The 22,613-nt window shown below is 45.4% G+C and overlaps 1 protein-coding gene across 3 annotated transcripts in view; it reads right to left on the bottom strand.

Annotated features, from left to right (window-relative positions):
- Positions 1 to 22,613, bottom strand: part of HMCN1 (hemicentin 1) — a 1,072,092-nt gene that overhangs the window by 894,144 nt on the left and 155,335 nt on the right. For all 3 annotated transcript variants that reach the window (XM_063940215.1, XM_063940214.1, XM_063940213.1), the window contains 4 exons: positions 21,826 to 21,932; positions 16,273 to 16,393; positions 3,377 to 3,640; positions 2,685 to 2,829 (listed from right to left, as the gene is read on the bottom strand). In XM_063940215.1, coding sequence (XP_063796285.1) covers positions 2,685 to 2,829; positions 3,377 to 3,640; positions 16,273 to 16,393; positions 21,826 to 21,932 — 637 coding nt within the window. The remainder of the gene's footprint in view (positions 1 to 2,684; positions 2,830 to 3,376; positions 3,641 to 16,272; positions 16,394 to 21,825; positions 21,933 to 22,613) is intronic.

The raw sequence follows: 22,613 nt of genomic DNA, 5'->3' as shown, positions 1-22,613 counted from the left end.
TAGGCAAATGTCAATACAGTCAAAACTTTCATGTCACTGAGAATGACATGCAATTCATAGGTACAAAAAGGGAATATCTATGCATATGTAATTTAGTAGGAGTAGTGCTTAAGAAAATGATGTTATCTTTTGAAGTGTGTGGTTTTAAGAAAATAGATATATACAAATGTTGTATATTACATTATCTCCTCAATACAGATCGCACTAATGAGATTGTTAAGCACTTGAGCTACAACTGGTGAAAATACAGTATGTTATTACCTGAGGCTTTGCACCATGCAAAATGTTCCAACTTTATTGCCAATTTTGGATATAATAGTATTAAATGCCCTTTTACTCTTTCTAGGTGAAAAACAGGATGTGCACACACTATACATAACGAACCCAAGGTACTGAATACAATAAATTAGGATATATGATGGTTAAAGAACTCTAAATGCAGTAAACTGATGTTTTGGGGACCAGAAAGTAAGTTTCTCTTCATCCATGAGAGTAAACTGGTAAATTAATTAGAGATTTTACATTGCTCCCTCTAGATCAGGGGTGGGGAACCTCAGGCCCGAGGGCCGTATAAGGCCCTCGAAGCCACTTGATCCGGCCCGGCCAGGCTCACCTAAACGAGAGGAGATGCCGAGTGCCCGCTGAGATTTTACCACCAGCGGGCGCCCGGCTCCTCAGCAGCAGCCGGACGCAGAAGCTCACTCCTGAGCTCCAGCTTCTGACTCAGGCAGTGTACATGTGTGGCTGTGCGGTGCTATGGGAGAGACGTCATGACATCTCTCCCATAGTTACGAGGAGAGGGAAGGCAGTGGTCCGGAAGAGCAGGAGCAGGGCTGGTGAGCATTGTGGTGTGTTTTTTTTTCTTTTAATGTGTGTGTGTGTGTGTGTGTGTGTGTGTGTGTGTGTGTGTGTGTGTGTGTGTGTAAGCGGCGCTACTAGGGGGCATATTTAATGGGGCATAAGTACAGGGGGCATATCTAATGGGGAATAACTACAGGGGGCATATTTAATGGGGCATAACTGACGGGGCATATCTAATGGGCCAAAACAACTGACAGTGGGCATATCTAATGGGGCATAACAACTGACTGGGGGCAAATCTAATCGGGCATAACAAGTGACTGGGGGCATAACTACTGACTGGGGGCAGGCTAATTTTTGTATGGCCCCTGAAGGATTTTATAAATATCCAAATGGCCCTTGGTAGAAAAAAGGTTCCCCACCCCTGCTCTAGATCAACACAATTGTTAATGAAAGATTGAACATAATGGGCCTATTTTCCGTTTTATTAACTACAGTATGTAACCAGAGGCAGAACAGTGTATCATAAGACACCATAATGACATTTTAGTAGGAGCCCAGTAACAACACTGTGCCTCCCAGGTTCCACAATCTGCTAAGAAAACAACAGAGAGGGGGCATCTTCTGGGCATGCATGACCACTCTGCATGTGCTGCTTAGAAGAGGATTTCACACTGCTTTTTTCAAACCAGAAAGGTGGGCCCTTAGGGGTGCTGAGGGTGACTAGGGGGATGTGAAGGCCTCCCCAGGAGGGTACAGTGGGGCTCGGAATAGTGGACAGACTCACTGCACCCACAGTAATTACACTTATGTATGTAAAATATCAGCTTTTTACTATACAATAAGAAAAAAAAAAATGAAAGTGATCTGCGCAGATTCTTCACATAGAAAGGACCACAAAGTTGTTGGTTGGCTGTATAAGAAGTGAAGTCACAGGAACAAACTGATCTACTTCCCACCCCCCTCCGTCCCATGGAGATGATTTGTATACACATTATTTTGTCATGGTCAATGTATTTTCATTTTTTGTATAACAAAACTTGAAAGACCTTCTGTGTCCCAGATACATTATTACAGCCGCAAACCTGACTTTCACCACCTATGGGCACCAACTGGAAGTTGGTTGTAACATATAATTCCTGCATGTACAGTATGTGTGCCATGACATAGTTGGAACCAAGACATCAATGATGTAATGACCATCCAATTTTCTTTTGCAATGTAGATTGGAAATGTATGCAGAATAAAACCTCTAATGATAGAAATAAGAATTGGCACAACTCGCACTGTTGCTAAGCACCAGGGGTAGGAAATGCACCTAACTGGCAGCTCCTACAGCCCATCTTATCTGTCAATTAGCCTTCCACATTAAGAGAGTGATTCAGAGGTGGACGCAGTTGCAGTAGTGGCTGCCTCTTTTGGCACAGCCACTACTAAATCTTTATGGTAAAGCCATGGATGATAAACTTCCTATTGAGATATCCACCAGCTGTAGCACAATTCCGCTGATTTGCATAGAAAGACACACTATCAGTCTACCATCGTTGCTCCATCAGACATTGCACCTACAGTAACACTGGCAGGCATGGAATATCTGACAGACCATGGCCACTGGAGTCAGTGCAACTTTGTAGACACAGTCCCGGACACTGAAACGCCCACGACTGGTAGCTACGCCCCCCTGCCTTTTACCACCTATGCAATTTTCGATTCAGGTTGCTGTGCGGTAACCATCATGATGCATGCACAGTGTAGCCTGGACACATGCATGGTGAGAACACTTTGTTCTACATTTACACAGGGGAACATCCAGTTTCCTAAAATTGGATGTTCCCAAATCTATACGCAAAAGTTCACACTGTTAAAACATATAGTATACCTACTGGAATTTTTGCTCTGCACCCAATCTGATGTCATTCTTGCTGAAACGCACAGTTATGGGTATAAGACTTTCTATCAAGCAAGGAATGTGACCAGGCTGCAGGTAGTAGCCAGGAGTTACTTTGGGCATTAACACTTTTGGAGCTCCTATAATATAAGCACAAAGAATACAGTCAAATTATATATTCTAACATATATTTTAGTTGTATTTTTCCACAGTGAAAATAGATGACAGTATTTATTTAATGCTTCCTTATGGTTCAAAAACATTTTTACTCTAATCATCCGTGTCACATTAAACATTTATATGTTTCGCTCAGAGATTCATCATTTTGCAAAACCTTAAGCTAACATTGGTTGTGACTGCTTGCCAAGTGGAGTTGCATTGAGCATGAAAGAGCTAAAGCTACTTTATTTTATTAATATAACTCATATTAGTCAGCTGTAATCTCCAGATCACAGCTCTGATAAGAGAAACATCTAAAATATGTATTTAGATCATGAATAAAAGCTTAGCAATTAATAACAGAAATGATAAATGAACTTAGCTTGTATTTATGATATGATTTAAAAAATATATATATTTTCTGTTTAAAAAAGAAAAGTTTGCAATGGAGACATGTTTCTCACACTGGATGAAGTATATGTTTTAATGTTCTAGTTAGTATCTACACATGTAAAGTCAAATAGTTACCTGGAACAACATTAGAAAATGAAACACTGGACGCCCGCTGAAACAGGTAATCATTTTTATCATAACCTGTTATTCTGAGGAAAAATACTTCCTTTGGTGGGATAAATTCAGTTACATTCCATATCTCATAGGGTATTCTGTCTGGATAATACTTTATTGGAAGTGTCTCCAGAACACGTCCTGATGTACTCAACAACTCAAGACGATCGATTCTTGCTGGGTGTTGTAATCCGGTTGTGTTCAAAAGCACATATGTGGGAATCCCTTTGGAGCCAAAAACATTTCATCAGAAGTTTGAAAAAAGGTTCATATGCCTTATAATGCCATGGGTTTATTAACATGGGCAGATGTGCTACAGATAAGGAGGACAACAAAAACCACAGAATCTATTTATAAACCACATAATCTGCAGCTCCACAATGTTGCTATATGGGTCACAGACTGATTGTTTCCAATGGCCATAAAGGAGAAGATGTATCAAACCTTTGAAAGAGATAAAATGGAGAGCGATAGATCACCAGCCAATCAGTTTCTTACTGACATTTTACAAGGTGTGTTTAAAAAATGACAGTAAGGAGCTTGTTGTTACTTTTTGTTTCTCCAATGTTTGATACATCCCCCCTATGTCACTAAACAGTCCAACCTAGTATCAGCTAGAGACTACTCCATTTATATGTTTCACTTTGTCTAAACATTGAATGGAGATAAAGGTGACGGAGATAAAGTACCAGCCAATCAGCTTCTAGCTGTCATAGGCTGTGTTTGAAAAATGACAGTGATCTGGATGGTTGGGACTTTAATTCCAGACACTTTTTCTCCATTCAAGGCTTAGTAAATAGACCCCTAAGCCTTCTATATTTCTCCTACAATATTGCTTGGTTTAGATTCCTGTACGCAGGGTTGTTTTCTCATACATCCTAGAGGATGCTGGGGACAACATCAAGACCATGGGGTATAGACGGGATCCGCAGGAGACATGGGCACTCTAAAGACTTTTCATTGGGTGTGAACTGGCTCCTCCCTCTATGCCCCTCCTCCAGACCTCAGTTTTTGAAATGTGCCCAGGTCGACTGGATGCACTCTGAGGAGCTCTACTGAGTTTCTATGAAAAGACTTATGTTAGGTTTTTTATTTTCAGGGAGATCTGCTGGCATCAGACTCCCTGCTTTGTGGGACTGAGGAGGCAGAAGCAGAACCAATTTCCTCAGAGTTTCATGGCTCTGCTTCTGGCTGACAGGACACCAGTAGCTCCTGAAGGGAACTGAACGCTAGCCGTGTCTAGATGCTCACTCCCACAGCACGCCGTCACCCCCCTCACAGAGCCAGAAGTCAGAAGACACTAAGACAGGTGAGTATGAGAAGAATGATCTTCAATCAAGTAAGTGACGGCTGAGGTGCGGCGAGGCTGGTGGGAGCGCAGCGTGCCATTGCTGCCCACACACACAGGCACTGCAGTGTGCAGGGCGGGGGGGGGGGGGGGGGTGGCGCCCTGGGCAGCAAGAAAAATACCTCAGACTGGCTAAAAGGAGGCATAAGATGCCCAGGCACAGCCCTACCCCCGCCAGTATAAATATTATGAAAAGTTTCTGAGGTAAAAAGGGCGGAGCTTCTTCCTCAGGCAGCCAGCACACTACTCAGCGCCATTTTCTCTCTCTCCTCAGGCTGCAGAGAACACGCTGGTCCTCTCCTCCACTTCTGATACGTACAGGGTGCTATAAAGGGGGGCACAAAGCGATTGTGGTGCATTTGATAGTGTATATTACTATTTAAAAGCGCTTTTGGGCTGTGGACATAATGTGTTCACAGGCAATACTGGCGCTGGGTTTGTGAACTGGCTGCTCCTATCCTGTGTCCTTCTGACAGATTTTACTGTGGGTCTGTCCCCAAAATAAGTCCCAGTGTGTCTGTGAGTGTGGTGTACACGTGTGAGGCATGTCTGAGGCAGGGAGTTCCTCCCTAGAGAAAGCCATTTTAGGGACACAGAGTTGTAATGTGGTGGCGCTACCGGCACACCAAGAGCCTGCATGGGTGAAAGAGCTACGTGACAGTATGCATCTGATTGACCGTAGATTGGATAAGTCTAAATCTAAGGCTGCATGCTGGAGAAAATCTGTGGAAGATGTGATTTTTCAGGATGCTGTTATTCCTTATGCGGGCGGCCCCTCTCGGTCACATAAGAGACCATTTGCAAATGTTGTAAACACTGATACCGACACGGATTCTGATTCTTGTGTCGACAATAGTGAATCCAGAGAGATAGATCATAAATTGGCAAAAAGTATACTATATATGATTGTGGCTATAAGGGACGTGTTGGAGGTTACAGAAAGCACTCCTGTACCTCAGGAGAAAGCTTATTTATATAAGGAAAAGAAATCCAAAGTCACGTTTCCTCCTTCACACGAACTAAATGCTCTGTTTGAAGGGATGTGGGTGAATCCTGATAAACAATTTCGTATTCCCAAAAGGATTCACATAGCTTATCCTTTCCCGGTTGAAGACAGGAAAAAATGGGAGTCACCCCCTGTGTTAGACAGTGCCTTTTTCAGGTTGACAAAGAAGGTAATTCTCCCTGCTCCTGGCACGGCTTCTCTTAAAGAGCCGGCAGACCGACATTGAAATCCATTTATGTTACCAATGGTACACTGCTCAGGCCCACTATTGCCTGCGCATGGGTGAGTTGCGCTATTAAAAAATGGTCAGAAAGCGTATCATCAAAAATTGACACGATTGATAAAGATGAGATACTCCTTAAGTTAGGGAATATCAAGGATGCTGCCGCCTACATGCTGGAAGCAATGAAGGATATTGGACTCTTGAGTTCACAAGCAGCTACCATGGCAGTATCGGCGAAGTGGGCCTTATGGATTCGCCAGTGGAACGCGGATGCAGATTCCAAAAGAAACATAGAGGCTCTCCCATATAAAGGTGAGGCCTTATTTGGCGATGGCCTGGATGCGTTAGTTTCAGCGGCTACCGCAGGTAAGTCAACATTTTTGCCCTCTGCGCCTGCACTGGCAAATGCAGTCCTTTCGGCCCAATAAATACAAAAAGACGAGAGGTTCCCCCTTCTTTGCAGGAAGGGGAAGGACAAGGAGAAAGAAGCCCACACCGGCTCCAGGTTCCCAAGAGCAAAAGTCTACCCCTAATTCTGCCAAATCCCCAGCATGACGCTGGAACTCCCTTGCGGGAGGCCGCTCGGGTGGGGTCACGTCTCAAACTCTTCAGCCAGGATTGGATTCTGTCTGGCCTGGACCTCTGGGTGTTGCAAATAGTATCCCAGGGATACAAACTAAAGTTTCAAGACGTTCCCCCATGCCGATTTTTCAAATCGACCTTGCCAGCTTCTCCACCAGAGAGAGAAGCAGTAACAGCGGCAATCCAAAAAATTATGTCAAGACCAGGTCATAGTCCTGGTACCGTTGTCACAACAAGGGTGGGGTTTTTATTCAAGCCTTTTTGTTGTTCCGAAGCCGGACAGCTCGGTCAGACCGATCCTAAATCTAAAAAATCTGAATTTCTCCCTGAAAAGGTTCAAGTGCAAGATGGAATCACTTCGGGCGGTGATTGCCAGTCTGGAGGAGGGGGACTACTTGGTGTCGGTGGACATAAAGGATGCTTACCTGCATGTTCCCATTTATCCTCCTCACCAGGCTTATCTGAAATTCGCGATTCAGGATTGCCATTACCAATTCCAGACGTTACCTTTCGGTCTCTCCACGGCGCCGAGGGCAGATATGATGGTCCTCCTTCGTCAGAAAGGAGTCAATATAATCCCTTATCTGGACGACCTCCTGATAAAGGCGAGATCCAGGGAGCAGTTATTACAAAACATATCCCTCTCCCTGTCAATACTCCAGCAACACGGGTGGATCATAAATTAGCCAAAGTCACAGTTGGAACCGACGACAAGGTTGTCTTTCCTCGGGATGATTCTGGACACAGAAGTTCAGAGAGTATTTCTTCCGCTGGAAAAGGCTCTGGAAATCCAGAAAATGGTTAAACAGATATTGAAACCATCAAGTGTGTCGATCCATCAGTGCATTCGGTTGTTGGGGAAGATGGTGGCGGCCTACAAGGCCATACAGTTTGGCAGGTTCCATGCCAGAGTATTCCAGTGGGACCTGTTGGAAAAGTGGTCGGGGTCACACCTACACATGCACAGAAAGATAATCCTGTCGTCAAAAAACAGGATTTCGCTCCTGTGGTGGTTGCACAGCTCTCACCTGCTAGAGGAACGCAGGTTCGGCATTCAGGACTGGGTCCTAGTAACCAAGGATGCAAGTCTCCGAGCCTGGGGAGCAGTCTCTCAGGGAGAAAACTTCCAGGGACGTTGGTCACATCAGGAAGCCTGCCTTCACATAAACGTGCTGGAGCTAAGAGCCATTTACAATGGCCTTCAACAAGCGGTACATCTTCTTCAAGACCGTCCCGTACAGATCCAGGTGGACAATGTAACAGCAGTCACATACATAAACAGGCAGGGTGGAACGAAAAGCTGAGCGGCAATGGCAGAGGCGACAAAAATCCTCCGCTGGGCAGAAAAACATCTACAAGCTCTGTCGGCAATATTCATTCTGGGAGTAGACAACTGGGAAGCAGACTTCCTCAGCAGACACGATCTCCATCCAGGAGAGTGGGGCCTCCACCAAGAAGTCTTCGCAGAGGTGACAAGTCTTTGGGGAGTTCCTAAAATAGACATGATGGCGTCTCGTCTCAACAAGAAGCTTCAGTGATACTGTTCCAGGTCGAGAGACCCCTAAGCAGTAGCAGTGGATGCACTGGTGACCCAGTGGGTGTTTCCGTCAGTGTATGTTTTCCCTCCACTTCCGCTGATCCCAAAAGTACTCAGGATCATAAGAAAGACAAGGATTCGAGCAATCTTCATTGCCCCAGACTGGCCAAGAAGGGCTTGGTACCCAGATCTTCAGCAGTTACTCATAGGAGATCCTCGGCCTCTTCTTCCTCGGGAGGACCTGCTGCAGCAGGGGCCGTGTGTGTACCAAGACTTACCGCGGCTACGTTTAACGGCATGGCTGTTGAGCGCCGTATCCTAGCCAGGAAGGGTATTCCTAAGGAGGTCATCCCCACCCTTATTCAGGCCAGAAAGGGAGTAACGTCAAAACATTACCACCGTATTTGGCGAAAATATGTGTCTTGGTGTGAATCCAAGAAAGCTCCTACGGAAGAGTTTCACTTAGGACGTTTTCTCCATTTTTTGCAGGATGGTGTGGAGATGGGCCTACGATTGGGATCAATCAAGGTCCAAATTTCGGCCTTGTCAGTGTTCTTCCAAAAACAATTGGCCTCTCTTCCAGAGGTTCAGACCTTCGTGAAAGGGGTTCTGCACATCCAGCCTCCATTCATGCCTCCAGTGGCACCATGGGACCTTAACGTGGTATTGCAGTTCCTTCAATCGGATTGGTTTGAGCCTCTACAAAATATAGAGTTGAATTTTCTCACTTGGAAAGTGGTGATGCTTTTGGCATTGGCATCCGCAAGGCGGGTGTCTGAATTGGGGGCCTTGTCTCACAAGAGCCCTTACCTGATTTTCCATGAAGATAGGGCAGAGTTGCGGACTCAACAACATTTTCTTCCAAAGGTAGTTTCTGCTTTTCACATAAACCAACCTATTGTGGTGCCAGTAGTTACTGACACATTCACTGATTCAAAGTCTCTAGATGTGGTTAGAGCTTCGAAAAGCTATGTTGCTAGAACAGCTCGTATACGGAAAACAGAGGCTCTGTTTGTCCTGTATGATCACAACAAGATTGGCTGTCCTGCTTCCAAGCAGACTATTGCACGTTCGATTATAAATACGATTCAGCAAGCTCATACTACGGCTGGATTGCCGTTACCGATGTCGGTAAAGGCCCACTCCACTAGGAAGATGGGCTCCTCCTGGGCGGCTGCCCGGGGGTCTCGGCATTACAACTTTGCCGAGCAGCTACTTGGTCAGGGTCAAACACATTTGCTAAGTTCTACAAGTTTGACACCTTGGCCGATGAGGACCTAAAGTTTGGTCAATCGGTGCTGCAGGGTCATCCGCACTCTCCCGCCCATACTGGAGCTTTGGTATAGACCCCATGGTCTTGATGTCGGCCCCAGCATCCTCTAGGACGTATGAGAAAATAGGATTTTGATAACCTACCGGTAAATCCTTTTCTTCTAGTCCGTAGAGGATGCTGGGCACCCGTCCCAGTGCGTACTTTACCTGCAGTTTAGTTATTACAGTTACACAAGTTGTGTTATCTTGGTTTCAGCATGTTGCTGCAATTAGTTCATGCCTGTTGGCGTGTGTTATGTTGAATGCCATGTGTGCGGCATGGTTGAGGGTGTGAGTTGGTAGATATCTCACCACTAGTTAAGTAATTCCTTTCCTCGAAATGTCAGTCTCCCTGGGCACAGTTCCTACAACTGAGGTCTGGAGGAGGGGCATAGAGGGAGGAGCCAGTTCACACCCAATGAAAAGTCTTTAGAGTGCCAATGTCTCCTGCGGATCCCATCTATACCCCATGGTCTTGATGTCGTCCCCAGCATCCTCTACGGACTAGGAGAAAAGGATAAAGGATTTACCGGTAGGTTATCAAAATCCTATTTTAACAGCACCTATTCACAGGAATAAATGGAAAAAAATCATAAATTACCCTTCCTGTGGTGTGTGCTGTCTCTTCACATGTTCCCATACAGTGAATGGCTCTTAGCACTTCTTAGATTGATGGATAGCTCCCGCCATCCACCAATCAGCATGCTGACAGACAAGCACCGTCTGGCTTTAGGTTTGAGGAAAGTAGAGAATGCCGCCTAGCTGCTCTGATTGTGTGTAACTCCACAATCAGAGCAGCTAGACAGCATTCTCTACCTGCCTCCCAAGAAGCTTTGGAGGCACAAACCTGGATGGCAGATACCAGAGCCATAACTAGACGGGCGCTCTTCACACCGTCGTGAGGGGCTATGCCCCCTTAACCCTAGCACACTCTTGTGGCGAGCAATAGTTATATTATATGGAGTATTACCTCCAATCATAATTGTGTGAGTGGTTAAATATTGCACGGACAAAGAACGTGCGATGGTTAAGAGGTCGCAGCCTCTTGCAACAGCGTGAACAGCGCATGCAGGGCCTGATGAATCACCTAATAGGTTCTGTGGTTGGGGGAGTGGAGGGTGTGGGGGTGATGCGGGTGGGGGAGGGGGGCCGGGGGTGGGGAGGAGTGTTTGCGGGGATGGTGCGGGTGGGGGAGGGGCTGGTGCGGTGGTGCGGGAGTGGCGGGTGCCGCGGGTGGGGGTCCGGAGCCACCGCGGGTGCGGTGGTGCTGCGGGTGGGGGAGGGGTGGGTGCAGGAGTGCTGCGGGTGCGGGAGGGGGTCCGGAGCCACCGTGGGTGGTGGAAGGGAGGGTGCAGGTGCCGCAGATATGGCCCGGAGGTACTGCGAGTGGGGGAGGGGTGGGTAATGCTTCTCCTGCTTCTCCTCCTGTCCTCCCTTTGACAGTGGCTCTCCCGGAGACACGCACAGCAGCCAATCACTATTGTTAGCGGCGGTGTCCCAACGCACCGCATTACAGGGAAGAAGATGCACTCAATAAACTACAGCTCCCAGCAGCCCTTAGCTCCTGAATGCTTCGGGTTGCTGGGAGCTGTCGTTTATTTAGTGCGTATACTTCACTGTAATGCGGCACGTTGGGACACCGGCACTGACAATAGTGACTGGCTGACAGAACTGACTGACTCGCTGAATTAATGTAAAAGGTGAGAGTGCTGTGCAGTGTCAGTGACACTGCACACCCACTGCACAGCACAGCACTGTCACCTTTTACATTGTTTCAGCGTCCAGACATTACCCTCCGCGATATCACCCACTTTATCCATTACATTAGCCATCTCGGGGCTTCCAGGCCGGCCGGCCAGGTGCTGTGTTGCGGAGTCAGGGCCTCTGGGGATCTGGGCGCAGCTGTGGCGGGGAGGCACTTCTGTGACATCACGCGCAGAGGAGGTTCCGGGACTCAGAGAGTATGCGGTGCTGGGAGGGCTATGAAATACTTCCGCTGCGCCGCTTTCATACACATCTATGCCAGTGGCCGCAGCAGCTTTTTTTCCACGTGTGCCGCAGCTAGGGAGTGGGGATTGTTGATGCCAGAGGGGGCAGGCAGACTGGCAGCAGGACATATGGGGTCATTCCGACCTGATCGTAGCTGTGCTAAACTTAGCACAGCTACTATCACTTACACTGACATGCGGGGGACGCCCAGCACAGGGCTAGTCCGCCCCGCATGTCAAGCCGGTTCCCCCCGCACAAATACAAAAGCATCACACAGCGGTGATGCTTTTGTACTTGAAGAGTAACTCCCAGCCAGCGCAGCTCTTGCGGCTGGCCGGTATTTACTCGTAGCTGCCCGGGCCGCAGTGGCTACATGTGACGTCACACAGCTGCTGCGTCCCGCCCACCTCACGGTCCAGCCACGCCTGCGTTGGCCGGACTGCGGCCACAAAATGGCGGGCAAATGCCGCCGTGCCTCCCCCTCGCGCCCAGCGACCGCCTCTGCCTGTCAATCAGGCAGAGGTGATCGCTAGGCAATGACAGCCGTCAGCTGTCAGCCATGTGCCGGCGCACTGAGGCGCCGGCGCATGTGCAGTTCTGACTTGATCACTGCACTGCGATGAACTGCAGCGAGCGATCAGGTCAGAATGACCCCCATAGGACGATGCTGTAAAAGTTTTTTTCCCCCTATCTACAGCACAGAGACTTGCTGCAGATGCAGTGGCATACCCTCCAGCTGTACATTTTTGGCAGGTACTGTACCTTTTTTTTATGGTCTATACCGATTTTTGGCTCTCCAAATTTCCATTGAAAGTATAGGGAAAGGGACGTGGCCACGTCACTGTACCCGTGGCCATGCACCCTTTGCGGATTTGTAGCGATTTTTATGTGTAAATTGTTGGAGGGTATGTTGCTGCAGATGCAGTGGGTCTATTTTGGGGTGTGGTGCTGGAGCTGCAGCTCCATCAGCCCCATTGTTAATCCTGCTCTGGGAACACACACAGCAGCCAAAGGGTAGTGCCTCCCATTGGATGTAAGTTACTGTGTGGGAGGGTGTTTCTCACCCAATCAGCTGTGGACTGGGTGTGATAGACCAGCTGCGAACCCAATGAGAGCACCTAGCCACGCCCAGCGTTAGCCACACAGTCACAGAGTGACAGATCTGGGCAATTATATAGGAGATATATAGCAAGATGAGGATGTAGGCACTCACTGGTATAGATAGACAGGCATAATTTAATGATAACTCACAGATACATGCAGAAGGTATCTGTGAGTTATCATTAAATTATGCCTGTCTATATATACCAGTGAGTGCCTACATCCTCATCTTGCTATGTATTGGCCCATGTGGCCCTTGTGGAGCACCGCCCTGTTGATTCATTGAAGTATAAAGTGTGGACTTTTCCTAGTATATATATATATATATATATATATATATATACACACACACACACACACACACACACACAGTGCGTCCGGAAAGTATTCACAGCGCTTCACTTTTTCCACATTTTGTTTTATTACAGCCTTATTCCAAAATGGAATAAATACATTTTTTCCCTCAAAATTCTACACACAATACCCCATAATGACAACATGAAAAAAGTTTTTTGAGAATTTTGCAATGTATGGCACAGTTTTGCATGCCATAATCTCACAGATTTAGCCATGCCTTGCGATGTTTCTTAACTTGCTTCTTTAATATGTTACTTTATACATATTCTATTATGACAAACAAAAATTTTAAAATCCATCCACTCGATTCTCGTGAAAAACAGCTTAGCCGTGTTTTGCATGTTGTGCCAAATTGTACATAAGTATTCACAACCTTTACCATGAAGCTCAAAATTGAGCTCAGGTGCATCCTGTTTCCACTGATCATCCCTGAGCACAAAGCAAGCATGAAGTCAAAGGAATTGATTGTAGACCTCCGAGACAGGGATTGTCTCGAGGCACAAATCTGGGGAAAGGTACAGAAAAATATCTGCTGCTTTGAAGGTCCCAATGAACACAGTAGCCTCCATCATCCGTAAATGGAAGACGTTCGGAACCACCAGGACTCTTCCTAGAGCTGGCCAGTCCTCTTAACTGAGCAATCGGGGGAGAAGGACCCTAGTAAGGGAGGTGACCAAGAATCCGATGGTCACTCTGTTAGAGCTACAGCATTCATCTGTGGAGAGAGGAGAAACTTCCAGAAGGACAACCATCTCTGCAGCAATCCACCAATCATGCTTGTATGGTAGAGTGACCAGACGGAAGCCACTCCTTAGTAAAAAGCACATGGCAGCCCGCCTGGAGTTTGCCAAAATGCACCTGAAGGTCTCTCAGACCATGAGAAACAAAATTCTCTAGTCTGATGAGACAAAGATTGATCTCTTTGGCATTAATGCCAGGCGTCATGTTTGGCGGAAACCAGGCACCGCTCATCGCCAGGCCAATACCATTCCTACAGTGAAGCATGGTGGTGGCAGCATCATGCTGTGGGGATGTTTTTCAGCGGCAGGAACTGAGAGACTAGTCAGGATAGAGGGAAAGATGAATGCAGCAATGTACAGAGATATCCTGGATAAAAACCTGCTCCAGAACCCTCTTGACCTCAGACTGGGGCGACAATTCATCTTTCAGTATGACAACGACACTTAGCACACAGCCAAGGTATCAAAGGAGTGGCTTCAGGACAACTCTGTGAATGTCCTTGAGTGGCCCAGCCAGAGCCCAGACTTGAATTCGACTGAATGTTGCTGGAGAGATCTAAAAATAGCTGTGCACTGACGCTTCCCATCCAACCTGATGGGGCTTGAGAGGTGCTGCAAAGAGGAATGGGCAAAACATGCCCAAAGATAGGTGTGCAAAGCTTGTGGCATCATATTCAAAAAGACTTGAAGCTGTAATTGCTGTCAAAGGTGCATCAACAATGTATTGCGCAAAGGCTGTGAATACTTATGTACAAGTGATTTCTTAGTTTTTTATGTTCAATAAATATGCAAAAATCTCAGAAAAACTTTTTTCACGTTGTCATTATGGGGTACTGTGTGTAGAATTTTGAGGGAAATTTTTTACTTATTCCGTTTTAGAATAAGGTTGTAACATGACAAAATGTGGAAAAAGTTAAGCGCTGTGAATACTTTCCGGATGCACTGTAAATAAATAAATATATATATATATATATATATATAATTATTATTATTATTATTATTATTATTATAATATATTATAGAACACTGCAAGAAAATGTATTTGGACACAAAGCCACCTTTGTTAAATAACACATATCAATATACTGTTCTGCCAGGATTCAAACTCATAACCTGTTGCATTCCAGTTATTCCATTGAGCTATTTGTGCATGCATATGAGCTATGATATTTCAACTATATGAAGCTACTTGTACTTTGTAAAAAAAAAATATCAGCATTGTAATTGAGCAGATCTATGTAGTGTGCAGCTACACATCCAATCCCTTGCATTCACAAACTGCATAGATCTGCTCAGCTGCAAGGCTGATTATTGTTTCACAAAGTACAAGGTAAGCGTCAAATAGTTAGAATTCTCTAGCTTTCTGTGCAGGGTCAGATAGCTCAATGAACAGTGTGTCTGACTGAAGTTGCCACAGCCATATGGGTTCAAATCCCAGGTTCATCTGCAATTTGAAATGTAATAAAGGACAGTATGACTGAATAACAGAGAGCTCTATGTTGTACAGGAATTATCGGGGGGAGGTCAGGAGATGACAGGCTTCAAAGAGGAGGCAAGCTATAAGTGAAAATAATAAAAACAGATAATTGACAAGTGCCACCATCTGCGCCCCCCTACCCTGCAGCTCAACCCTAGTTAGGGCCCTGTCAGATGCCCTCCTGCCCATCTCGCCCCCCGCCTGCAGGCCCCTAGAATCGTGGGGTTCTGGACAGCTGCCCAGTGTGCCTATAAGATGTCTCTACCTGATTGTTGTCCATGAGAGTGAAAAGCATAACCATATAACATCGGCTGTAGTGTCTCTACAAATGTGTTTTCCCCAAGACATGTAAATCTAAAGGGCCACATACACTAAAGCAATAATGCCCAATTTCAGCCCAATTCGGGCATTCGGCCCGATATATCAGCTGAAATCAGGCATTTTAGGGGTGTTCCCGAACCGATCCGATGCGCGTTCCCGTGAGCATCGGATCGGATCCTCCAGATTGAATGTGCTACACATTCAATCTGGTCCGACCTGGGGGCATGGCTTGGGATTGCCCAGGATCGCCCAGATATATTGTATGCAAATGTTCAGCATATAATGTATCTTGGCCGATCCTGCCCCCCGGGAGGCTGCCAGGGTGATCGCCTGCGATCACCTCCGACATGAGATTGTTGTAGTATATGGGGCCCTTAAGTGTCCAATATAAGTATCAGTTAAAGACCCGAATCCCAGCGTTTCAATTTCTCAAAGGTGGCAGTTAATACACTCCGCAAAAGTAGCTGCCCTATAAATGTTTTAACTCTTTTATATGTTTTAAATTATTCAAAAATCAAACGTCCTTTTGGTTCTTGAGTTCAAAACTAGGTGCAAATATATGCAATTACTGAATGTAATGAAGAGCATCTTTGATCCACCCAAGTACTCACATTAGCCAAGGAAAACTTTTGCACCTCCCCACAAATCCATGAAGTTCCCCAGAAAACAGGGTGCAAATACATTAGGCATGTGACATCACAATAGAGCTTTGTGCAACATTTTTCTGGTTCATAAAACATTGTTAATATATTTACACCTTTATGTATATTAAGTTTTCTAGAAATTTTAAAAGATGCAAGAATTTACACAATAAATGTCTCATTATAAGCTTAGGTATGATATATGCTTAGGAACAACAACCAACCTTGTATAGGTCTGCTGGATGTTGTACTGAAATCTAACGTAGGTTTGTTGGAAAACCCTGCCCGAAAGTCTATTGTACTGACACCTGTGATTCTCACTGAATGACGTCCATTACTTGATGTCTGGAAAGAACAGAAAACTGTTGAAGCACTGAATAAAAAACATCCAAAGAATGTGACATATTAAGTTATGTCTCTATAAAATAGGAAATTAAACGTTTCAAATTAGGTATTTTTCAACATGCCGACACTGGGATCCTGGACGCTAAAAATGCTGGCAGTTGGAATGCCGACGCACAGGGTCTATTCCCACCCGTGGGTGTCCATGCCACCCATAGAGTGGGAATAAAACCTGGGGCGAGAGCAGCGAGCCAGCGAACACACTGCGTGGCGAGCGTAGCGAGCCTGCAAGGGGCTTTGTTGTGCTCGCCCCCCGCCGGCATTCTGCTGCCGGGATCCCGATGTCGGTATGCTGACCGCCGGGATCCCAGCAGCAAGCATAACATACCCAACCTGTAGACACAATTAGCAATAGAGAAAGAAAGGAATCCATACAATTGGCAATGTTACATAAAAAAGAGTATTGAGAGTATTAAGCAGTGAAAAGAGTGGAGAAGTGAGGCAGTGGAGAGGTTGCCCATGGCAACCAATCCATACCTGCATGATTTATGCATTGATTTGCTATCACATGAGTGTATTTGTGTATTAATGAGCAGGTGTACCTAGTAAAGTAATCAGTGCTGTTTCTAGACAATTTGACCCCCAGTGCAAACAGAAAAAAAGCACCCCCCCCATAGACATTCAAAAATGCACTTTCCCCCCCAATAGACATAAAAAAAACTTGTGCTCCCAGTGAGGGGGCGTGACCTCACTGTAATGGCCATGGCCTCACTAAAATGGCTGTGGTCTCGCAGGAAAAGACTACCTTACACCCAGTTTTTGACCTTGCAACAACAGACCTTGGCCACCACAAGCAACAACAAAAAAACATTCCACCATATTAAGCCCCACACATGCCCCTTTCATCATATTATGCCCCCTGCAGCATATTATGCCACACAACACAATGCCCGTGATACATTATGCCCTGCAGTAAGGCTTCTAATTACTTTTCAATTACCTGCTCGTTGCCAGGGGTTTCATGCACTGGGTGTGATGTTTGTTGCCAGGGGTTTAAATTCCTGGGTCTGATGCTCATTGCCAGGGGTTTCATGCCATGGGTGTCATGCTCATTGCCAGGGGTTTCATGCGCTGGGTGTGATGTTCGTTGCCAGGGGTCTCATGCACTGGGTGTGATGCTCATGGCCAGGGATTTCATGTGCTGGGTATCATGCTCGTTGCCAGGGGTTTCATGCACTGGGTGTGAAGCTCGTTGCAAGGGGTTTCATGTGCTGGGTGTCATTCTCTGCTCCCCCTCCCCTCGTCCATGTTCTGCTCCCCCTCTTCCTGTGCCGATTAGCTTCTCCCCCCTACTCCCATCCATAATGCTCCTTTTGGAGAGCAGAGTTTCACGAAATGACACCGTTGTGTTGTGATGTCACAACGCAAATGCATAATTTCATGATATTCACCCCCCAGCAAAGTACTATGGATAGGAGGAGGGGGAGATGCAGGATACCAGCCAGCAGGTGTCGCGGAGGGCGCCTCGTGCGATCACATGGCTTGCCTGCTGCAAGAAACGACTCTGAAAGTAATAATATGGCCTCTAAAGGGTGGTACACACGGAGAGATCAGTGCTTAAATTCTAAGCAATCTGGCTAGATTGTTTAGAATTTAAGCACGGATATCTCTGTGTGTATGCCCCACAGAGATAGCGATGTGCGGCGCTATCGCCAGTGCTAGACTGGCCTGCATGCAGGCATAAACTAGCAGGTTGCTCATTTCACTGCTGGGTGAAATGAGCGGCCCCCTCATCCGCCCCCCCTCGCTCAGCACACATTGCACTGTGCTGTGCGGAGGGAGAGATGTTTGCTGAGCGGTCACTGATATATCGCTTAGCACACATCTCTCCACGTCTGTACAGGGCTTAAAGGCCCATATACATGGGAGAGATGTGTGCTGAGCGAACCGCTCAGCACACATCTCTCCCGCCGCTCAGCACAGTGCGATGTGTGCTGAGCGATGCGGGGGAGGACGGGGGGCCGTTCATTTCACCCAGCGGGTGAAATGAGCGACGTGCTAGATTGAGCCTGCATGCAGGCCAATCTAGCACCGGCGATAGCGATGTGCTGGGCTGCGCATCGCTATCCCTGAGGGGGGTACACGCGAGTGATCTGTGCTTAAAATTTTGGATCTCTCCGTGAGTACCCCCCTTAAGTGTACAGATGATCCAGATGGTTCACACTGTAATCATACAATTACACAATAGCATACTGTACATAAACTGTACAAATAGCATTGCGCAGAAGCTGTCATAGATAGGAAGTAGTTTTTGTGCAATGTACATGTTTTATCAGGAATACTCACCTTATTAGGTTTAGGATTTTTTTGGGGGGGCAAATTCCAGTTCCACAGACTGACACTGTTTGTGGAATTCCAGTTCCACAGGCAGACTGACCAGCAGATCTTTTATGTGTATACTCAGACACTTATTTGCTAAACACCATAGGGTAAATTTACTAAGATGGGAGTTCTATTTATGATGGGATGTTGTCCATAACAACCAATCAGATTCTACTTCTCATTTATCTAGTACCTTCTAGAAGATAATACCTGGAATCTGAATGGTTGCTATGAGCAACATCCCATCTTAAATAGAACTCCCATCTTAGTAAATTTACCCCCATGTGTGCTATTTTAGCCATTTTCTGATTGTGTTTTGCCCTTTTACAAATATTATTTCATATGTTAATGCTAGAAAATCCCTTTATGCAGTGTAAATGGGTGTTCTCACCAAAGTTACAGCCTCTTCCAATACATTTATGCAAACCTCCCAACTGTCCCGATTTTCGCGAGACAGTCCCCTTTTTTTGGGACTGTCCCACCTGCGTGCCGCAGTGTCCAGCGGTGATGGAGGGGGGATGGGGGGGGGGGGGGGGAGGCAGTTGGGAGACTCCTGTCTCTCGCTGCCCTGCTTAGCAGAGCAGCTGTGAATAGACGCATGCGTACAGCGTCTATTCACAGGAGACAGAGGGAGAGGGGACATGCCAGCAGCTCACAGAGCCAGATTAAGGGGGGTGCCCTGGGGGTTAGTACCCTGGGACCCACATAACAAAAGGGCCCCCAAAACCCGCCACAGATCTGATCTGTGGCGGTGCTGTGCTCCCGGCTCCTGATTCCACTGTATGTATATGGAGTCACGTGGGCTTACGAGCAGCAGCACAGGCAGGGCAGCTGAGCGACGACTCAGCAGTCCAATAACGGATAAGGAGGCAGCCCGCAGCTCAGTCAGTCATTGTTCGGCGTGGGCTGCTTGCAGGAGAGACACAGAGCTCTTCTATTGTTTTATCACAGCTTCTCTGCCAGCAACACAAAGTACGTAAGGCTTGCTCTATTTGATTTTTAGGCTCTGGGTCATATACCTGTACACAATACATATATATATATATATATATAAAGATCTCCACGTCAGTCGGCACTCCTTTGCTATCAAAACAACGTTCCTCCGTGCCAGATCGCAATATAATGTAGAAAGTCCAAAAAGAACGGCACTGGAGGCAATAATAATGAAACGGCAAACTTGTATTGATGGGCAACAGCCGTTTCAGGGCATCTGCCCCTTCTTCAGGCCCAATACAACAATGTGTTTGTTGTATTGGGCCTGAAGAAGGGGCAGATGCCCTGAAACGGCTGTTGCCCATCAATACAAGTTTGCCGTTTCATTATTATTGCCTCCAGTGCCGTTCTTTTTGGACTTTTTATATATATATATATATATATATATATATATATTATATACAGGTATATAGTGAAATATAATATTTTATTGTTATTGTATTAATTTTGCATTAACAAAAGTGAAAGGGTATATACAAAGAAAAAAAAACCTAGACAAAATGATACTCTAAATGAGATTGAACAATTTTATTGAAAATGTTTTTTACACATTTTATAACGTAAAGAAAGTTTTTATGATATTTTGGTGTGATATATAAGGTGTTAATAGAGTGTCCACAGTTCACATCCATATTAGTAGTAACTACTGAATTAGAGCGCTCCTCAAGAATTATTGTTTATTTATATATACATATATATATATATATATACATTCATATGTGTGTGTGTGTGTGTATATATATATATATATACACATATATCTAAAATATATTTAAATATTATATATATATATATATATATACATACACACTATATATATATATATATATACACACACACACTTACATATACAGTATATATATATTCATGTGTGTGTGTATATATATATATATATATATATATATATTTATATATATATATATATATATATATATATATATATATATATCTACATAGATAACCCTAACCCTCTAAAACTTTTTTAATCTTTCACCCACCAGGGCCAGGGGGTCAGTACTGATAAAAGCAGTAGAGCCGCCCCATCTTGAGTGCAGCGGGCTTAATCCGACCATGCCCTCAGTGATGGTAAATGGGGGTGTGACTCACGATCGCTGCACTGCCTCGAGGCCATGCCCCTTTCATATAGGCCACGACCCTTTTCAGATACGCGTTTATCGTTTATCGCGCGCAGTAGTCCCGCATGTAGCTTTCAAAATGTTGGGAGGTATGATTTATGGATTACCACTGGGGGTAGACCATGTCGGAAAAAATACGAGACAATTTCTCCCGCCAAAAGATTCCTCATGCACAGCATCACTCATGCGTACAAGCTGCCTATGGGAATTATTTTCAGTACATTATGTTTGCACATTCTCTACGTTCTGCTTTGCACGTTGTATTTCATGACAGAAATAAATTATTTCTGCTGCACCAAAATTTCCATTTAATCTTCCTTTTATCAAGCAGCCCAAAAACAAATCATTACAAACAAATGTTATATTTAATTTGATAATGGTATTTATTGATTAATTGAAATAAAATAAAATGCAAGTGCATCTTTTTTACAACTTTAATAGTGCTGATAACGAAGATTGATTTATATATATATATATATATATATATATATATCCCAGATGGGACTGGCACTCTCCTGTCAGGCGTCAGGGACCTCGGTGCCTTCTGTGATGTAGATGCAGGATTCCAGAAAGAAACAGCGGCACTCGAGGATTTGGTAAACAATACGAAGTGTATTCAAAAAAGATTACAAGAAGCCGACGTTTCGGGGCTCACATGCCCCTTTGTCAAGGTGTGTAACAGTGTCTAGTGTGTGTGCTTACCTCATATAAGGTAAGCACACACACTAGACACTGTTACACACCTTGACAAAGGGGCATGTGAGCCCCGAAACGTCGGCTTCTTGTAATCTTTTTTGAATACACTTCGTATTGTTTACCAAATCCTCGAGTGCCGCTGTTTCTTTCTGGAATCCCATATATATATATATATATATATATATATATATATAAAATGCAATATAATACTATAGTGAGAAATCTTACCTTAATTTTCCACATCCCAGCCACTGGTTCTTTAACATTTAGTACTTTAGCAGAATTAAATATATTTAATAACTCATTAAGACCTGTTTCTAGCTTCATCTGCCTTCCTGAAAATAAAAAAGCGAAAGATATTTATATACATACAGTACAACAGCATGCGCCATTTCCAAGACAAATCAGTGCCACAGTTCAGTCCATCAAGTACAAGTGGAAACCTGGGCTACACTAGACTGTACTTAAACTGGGTACACATTAGACAATATGTAAACGACACAATGTCGCTCGCAATTTCCCTTGAACTTCCTGGAACTCCCAGACAAATGAAATTGGGGTTATTCAGAGATGGACACAGATGTTGCTTCCCGCAGCAAGATCTGCATCCATTTTTTCACATGCTGTGGGCCGTCCAGTGCAGGGCAAGGCCGCCCAGCATGTGTGTGGTGCCGCCTCACGTTTCATCTGCAATTTAATTGCAGCCACATTGATTAGAGGTTGACCCCTACCAGCGTGCAGGCGTTCCGCCACCATTTTTTTTATCGGATCGGCTCCGTGTGATGTCACTCAGCCACCCTCAAAACGCTGCTGACATGTTCCCATTTGGCCCACCACGCCTCCGCAGCGCAGTGTCGCCACCCCCCAAATGCCTGCCACAGTCAATCACCTTGCAAACGCATCCTGGAAGGATGTAACTACAAGTTGTAGGATCGCAAATGCACACTGTGGCCAGTGCGCGTACACAGGGCCGGTTGCAGACCTTGTGGTGTCCAGGGTGAAAGTATCCATTGGTG

The sequence above is a fragment of the Pseudophryne corroboree genome, chromosome 9 (assembly GCF_028390025.1).
Source record: "Pseudophryne corroboree isolate aPseCor3 chromosome 9, aPseCor3.hap2, whole genome shotgun sequence".
Taxonomy (NCBI): domain Eukaryota; kingdom Metazoa; phylum Chordata; class Amphibia; order Anura; family Myobatrachidae; genus Pseudophryne; species Pseudophryne corroboree.
This window is presented reverse-complemented; position numbering and strand designations above follow the sequence as displayed.